This window comes from Vigna angularis, chromosome 2 (genome assembly GCF_016808095.1).
Source record: "Vigna angularis cultivar LongXiaoDou No.4 chromosome 2, ASM1680809v1, whole genome shotgun sequence".
NCBI lineage: Eukaryota > Viridiplantae > Streptophyta > Magnoliopsida > Fabales > Fabaceae > Vigna > Vigna angularis.
The window spans coordinates 13,677,128-13,683,727 of record NC_068971.1 but is presented as its reverse complement, the minus strand read 5'-3'; the positions used below and the strand labels follow the sequence as shown (position 1 = coordinate 13,683,727).

Here is a 6,600-nt window from a genome sequence, read left to right as displayed (position 1 = left end):
ATTCGACGTTAATCAAAAGATGGGTTCGTCGGAATAAAATGTTGCCACCAATGAAAGAGAAAGCAGAATGCATCTATAAAGGACAAGAACACGAAAATAATCGGTCAAAACAAATGAGAATCATACCTAAAGTATTTAATTAACATGCATTTGTAACAAATAAAAGAAAGATTATATGTGATGGTCGTCAAACTTTGTTCCAGAGAAAAGTTTGAGCCGAGAAGAGGGTATCGCGCACTAAGATAAAGTGAATGAATTTTCAATCTCCCGCTCAAATTTTTATTTAATTCAATAACCTTTTGACGTCAAATTTAAAAATCATTCGACGTTTTATATCCTTTTACGTCGAATTATAATTTTAAACGATGTTTAATAATTACATTTATTTACTAAAATGCCACCGCTCATTTTTAACGTTAGTTATTCAGTTATTGGCGTTGAACGCGTAACGTTATACATTGTTTTTGTACTAGTGATATGAGCCTTCATTGCTGCCCATACATGATAACCTTCACCATCATAAACGAGTGGTGTCAATGCAATGAATGGTGTTTCTGAGTCTATATGAGAAGAAAATCCATACATAGTATTTCTCAGTCATAAATCTATCTTTTATTGAAGTGGTGAAGACTTAATACAACTCAAATGCAAACTAAAACATGAAAATAATAACTACACATGAGACATGATTGCGAACAACTTCATAAAAATATAAAGGTACTCCTAAATTTATTTAAAATTTTCAACAACCTTAAAATAAAAACTAAACATTTCAACATAAAAATAAACTGCAACAACTAAAGTACAACTTCAACGATTTCTGTTTCTCTTGTTCAAGTTATAAGTAGTTTTCTCTTCTAGAGGAAACTTTGTTCTTGACCGAGAGGCAAAACAGCCCGAATGGATAAAAACACACGGCACTCCACTAGTCTTCAACCTGAAACAGTATCATCAAAAACCATCTTAACCATTCCATACCAATTAAAACCCCACAATATATAAAACTAAACAAGCAATTTAACCCTACAATACTAATAGCGCACAATAAATTAACTAAGAAATTAATTTTTTAAACTAGGATAGTGTTTCACTAATATAAGGATTTGAACAATCTATGTCAGAAGCAGTAATTGATGAACGATATGTGCTCAGGTGCCCCAAAGAAACATAATTTACGTAATTATTGACAGATACTTTTTAAAAGCAACTTAGATCCAAAGCAAAACAAAAGGAGAAAATAATTACCAAACATATAAGATTGATTTAACGGTAAAGTTAAAAAATAAAAAAAAGATTTTCCAATTCTTTTATACCTACAATTTTGTCGTTGGTTTTGTTATTACAAGAGATAAGGTCTCAATAACTTTGCTATATGTGATATAATAAAAGATAATAGAAATAGTCGTATAAACATAATAGAGCAGACATCTATATAATTAGATTTGGGAGGACTCGAAAAATATTTTCTCACCTTGATTTTATTATACAATACATTTGTTTATTTTTTTGAAACTACTAATGCTTTCGCTGATGCTAATGATGAGAGTGATAATTGAAGCATTTTTAAGGCCTTGTATGCGGTTTGGGTGATGGAGTGGGTAGAACAGTTGATGTCCTTGACAATCATAAGTAGTGCAACTATGAATGCGTAGTCCACGTTGGGATAGACCGTGACATCGAAATCACCATTATTCCTCATCTACATTAAAGAGAAAAAGACACATATATCAATCGTTGGAGATTCATATATGAACTCATCCATTTATCTTATAAAACTAATATAGTAAAGTTAAATAAAGTTCAAATTTTATTATTTTAATATGATATAGAAATTAGGTTTAAATTTGAGTTCTAAAGATAATACATTTAATTTTTACCACTTATAAAAAACAAGAAGTACTAAAGCTTAAAGAAGATAGTAGTCATACATGGGCTAAAATGTCATTGTCAGAAATATATTCTCCAGCATAGACTGTGCAGGATTCTTTTCTTCCACCAATGATGACTCTAAAGTTATTTTCTATCTCTTCGTTGTTGTTTGCGAGGAAGACGTTTAACAGAGTCGTATTATCGGGGATGTTTGACGAGTTATTGACTTTCTTCACCGAAAATAACAATTGAGATGGATCATTTCTTTCACCCCTAAAAACTTTGCATCGTCCCTGCGGTCTCAAAATCTGCATAATAGAAATTAAGAATTGGGTAGAATGAAAAATCTAACTAAGATTATTTCTTTAGGAGGGCCAATATTAAATTAGTAAAAGTAATTAAGTTGAGTACATAGAAGAAACCACCTTACTATAGAAACTGACAATGGGTTTTTCTTTATCATATAAGACACGACGGTTGTGAGGTGAGAGCAAGGTCTTTTTAATATGGAAGAGAAAATCACGGTTCTCATCGTAAGCCACTCCTCTCTCAGTATTAATTCGTATAGTGCAAGTTTGCGTATTACAATATGAAACATCGATAACTGGGGCTGTCATTGTAGTGAGGTGTTTTAAGAAACCAAGAAGCGTCTTCTTGGAATTTATAAGCAATTGCAAAAATGCAGTAATGGTATCTACCGTATATACTCTGCCACACTTTAATTTTAGGATAACGGTAGCACCTACATTGATTTGACATGTTTCTTATAATGTCACAGTGAAGAATAATGTCCATAATAATTATGTATGCATTTGTGGAAACCAAAATAAATGGTTTAAATTAAAACTTTATCCAAAATTAAATAGACACTAACAAATGAAAAATACATTTTTGAACCTGTTCGACCGGATATTCAAAATTTAATATGAATAATGAATTTTATTATTTCTATTAGATATTCAAACAAAAGTTAAAGTTAAACGTGATATATACATATCAACTAAACATATTTACATTCTAAAGTTTAACCATAGTTTCAAACGATTTAAATAGCTTTAAACTATTTCAAATATACAAATTAAAATTATTTAGTATGTATATTTAAATGATTTAAAGATTTTCCTTGGGTTGCATTACAATTTTAAACACTTAATTTTTCAATCTTATAACTAATTTAGTCTTGCAGATAAATTTGACTATAACTTTTCTAATTTCTTAATTTCTAAGATTTTAAACAATAATCAAATGACTAAAATTTAGTCACTCATGAAGATTGAAATAGATAATTAATCCTTATATTTTAAACTATTATAAACCTTTTTTTTTACAATTTAAATCACATAATATTTGTTCATTTTTAAAATAAATTATCTTATCATTTAATTATAAATTATAAAACTGAATAAAACATTTTATTTTCATGGATCAAAAACTAAATCATATATTTACATTTATGAACCTATATTAACTTTGAAACTTTCTTCCAAATATAACCATCAATATCAATATTTAATTAAATATTCGTGTATTGTCTGTAATATTAATATAATAAAGATATAGAAGACCAACTTTATGATGTGATATATTCATCAATTACTAATAGAAGTGGTCTAATATAATCGTAGAGAAATTCTCACCATACAAAATGTGAGTAAAGATAACCTTGTCTAAAATCGATATTAACACACTACAGACCAAAACTGATGATGTAGACTAAACCGCCACTAGTGTAGTCAGGGGAAACGATATCGATTATTTTCACTCATTGGCAACGGTTCTTGAACCAAGACATATACAGGCGAGACAAAAACTCTAGACTTTTATGCCTTGGTTCATAACCGAGGTAAAAAGGTGGACGATTTCGCCTCGGTTCAAAGTCAACCCAAGCAGTATGTCTTGTTTTTTTTTTGCAGGAGTTTATGCCTCGGTTCCCTCTAAACCGAGGTAGTATGTTCACCTCTACTGCCTCGGTTGGGACCTGAACCGAGGCAATAAGGTCTTTTTTTTTCTACTTTCGTCAGCCTTAATGCCTCGGTTAGGACCTGAACCGATGCCATAGGGGGGTTTTCTACCTCGGTTACTACCACAACCGAGGCATATTCTCCTATTTTTTTAAGAACATGTCTGTTTCTGCAACATTCCCAACTGTAGAAACAGACCTGCATATAATTTTACAGCCAGAACAATCCAGAATAATCCATAAGCATATATTTTGAATAAAAATTATATTAAAATATAAATACAATCAATGTAATCATAAATCAACTTCTTAAAGCATATATCAATCCAATGTAATCATAAATCAACTTCGAAACATAAATCAATCTAATGTACAAAGTTAAACTAATAATAATGTACAAAAACATAAAACAACTTAGAAGCATAAACTTAGAATTTACTATATCCTAATATCTACTAAATACTATTATATAATTGAATTACATATTTAGCTAGTGCTTTCCTCATGAGTTTAAGTGTCTTCTCTGGAATTGGAACAGTCATATTGAATCTCTGCATGAAACATAATGATTTCAATTAGTGTATATGAAATCTAAACTATCGAGAAAATAAAATTCAAACCTAAATATTACCGTTTGCCATCCACTGGTGTAATGTGCACGAATAGTGGTCATCATCCAAAACATGACGTAGTAACCACATTCATATGACCCCGTTTGTCTATTACACTACAATATATCAGCATAATTATAAAATGTTAAGTAACATCATTGGAATGGTACAAATGTAACAAAGTATGGACTAAAGTACCAAACCGTAAGGGGAACTCGTGCAACCTTTTTAGTTGTAGCAGTAGATCTCCCAGATAACATCATATGTGTTGCAAGGGGACTATTAAAAAAGAAATTGCTTTAGCATACATTTATATAACAAAGAAAGTTGAAATATTGAGGTTCTTACCAATCTACTACATGTCTAAGAGGGTTGGGAGGAGACTTGTGCAATGAACAAAACCAGACAGCAGTGTTCTCTGGTATGCAGATCATCAGTAGCTGTCAATGACGCCTGAAATTGGTAATAACTTAATTGTCATATACCGAAATTAATAAATGAAACTTTAAAGTTAATAAACTTCACTTACCCAAGTATATAAGGGAAAAACTATATCTTTTTCCCCATTGCAAAGCAGGTGGTGATGTATGTTTGGATATCATCAAATTTATTTCTTTCATGAGTCATAGAGGGGTTAATGAACCCATATACATTATTGAACCCCTTCTTATTACTGACATCAAACATATACCTAAAATGCAGAAATGATGTGATATAAGTACCCTGATAAGAAAGAATTATATAAAAAAGTTCTCATAAACTTACATCATCCACAGCTGAATGAGGGTAATATTAATTTCTTCCCTCCCTAACGCAAGCTCCCTACCATCTTGCTGATGCAAGTACAATGGGATCTGAGCTTCTCTTCCAAATGTATTAGAATCCCATTGTAGAATCATCGGCGCATTTGAAATCATGTTAGTAAGCTCCTTTAACGTACCAAGAGGGTCATCCTTAAATAAATGAGGCTTCTTCGGTGAAGGAGTTCCCTATTGACCTTTTGTTGTTACATGAAAAAATTGTTATGTTATAACGTCAATAAGAAGTAAATATTAAAATTGAGAAGTATATAGTAGGAGTGTTTACCGGGGATTCAGATACATCACCAACCAAATGTCTAGGTCAAGCGATGAAGGACTTAAATGCCTCTTCCATAGTCAAAAACTCATCTGTAGGCACAAGAAGAACGACATTTGGTACAACAACTTCATCCACCGTGACCTTGACCTCATCTTCTGCTAGCTGTACACCATGTAGTACAGTGGTTGTCTCATAGACTATGCCACGAGCCAATAACATGGTCCCGGTATCAGAGAAAATATATAAGTGACATGGACGAGTGTCGTCCATGTCGTCCCCTGGGGCACCGGCAGCTGAGCAACTTTCTTTGCCGCTTCTACCTGTCAAATTAAATGTTAAGTTATACAAAAAGTAAATTAATAAATAAAAATGATTAAGTTTACCTATAGGGGGCACAACATGTTCCGCTACAGGAGATGGCGTAGGAAGATTGCCATAATCCTCATAACGTTGTTGGAACTACCGAGCAACCATTCCAGCAACTTCATCATACAATTCTACCCGAACCTTCTTTGTGATCTCCTATGTCATCTCTTTTCTGATGTCCTCCATCACGAGACAATAGGTGTGGATTTTTATTCTGAGCACTTATACCCTGTGCTTTTGACCTTCTTTCCTGTAACAATATGAAACAATTGTTATGATATAAAATTATGAAAGATGAATTGAATTATTTTACCTACACTTAGCTGCCACATCTCGGATGTCCTAAGCTGTACAAATTGACGCCATGTTTCTTCGTCAATTGCCAATATTGGAGCAATATTGTTTAACTTACCAATAGATCTTGCCAGATGAGATTCCGATCAGCCTCAGATACATGGTCAAAGAATGGAGTAAGTATAGAGATACGATCACATGCTAGTACTCCAAGGTAAGACCTAAATACATCTGCATTTCGGCCAGATGCAACTCTAATGACCTCGCCAATAATGACAGGTGTCCTCTCACCTGCATTTCTTCTAAGTATAAGCTGTCGTAACCTCGTCGCTCCTCTCGTCAGTCTAGAAGTGGTGGGGACTTCATCCCCTGACGAATGAGGTGACTTAGCCATATATCTTTCACAATAAATAACATGAA

At 32.5% G+C, this 6,600-nt stretch overlaps 1 protein-coding gene across 1 annotated transcript; it reads right to left on the bottom strand.

Annotated features, from left to right (window-relative positions):
* Nucleotides 1-678: 678 nt before the first annotated feature.
* LOC128195594 (protein LURP-one-related 15-like) lies at nt 679-2,486 on the bottom strand. The gene is made up of 4 exons (XM_052873704.1): nt 2,295-2,486; nt 1,929-2,177; nt 1,472-1,699; nt 679-937 (listed from the first exon to the last, which is right to left on the bottom strand). Exons 1-3 carry the CDS (start codon nt 2,484-2,486, stop codon nt 1,499-1,501), a joined length of 642 nt encoding a protein of 213 aa, XP_052729664.1. The 3' UTR covers nt 679-937; nt 1,472-1,498.
* Nucleotides 2,487-6,600: the final 4,114 nt, after the last annotated feature.

Excerpts from the sequence above, each read along its gene's own strand:
- LOC128195594 (XM_052873704.1), bottom strand. The coding sequence starts at position 2,486 with ATGACAGCCCCAGTTATCGATGTTTCATATTGTAATACGCAAACTTGC. Across the intron at positions 2,178-2,294 it reads TTGTCAGTTTCTATAGTAAG|ATTTTGAGACCGCAGGGACG; the intron begins GTGGTTTCTTCT and ends TCTATTATGCAG. Across the intron at positions 1,700-1,928 it reads ACAATGACATTTTAGCCCAT|ATGAGGAATAATGGTGATTT; the intron begins GTATGACTACTA and ends TCTTTAATGTAG.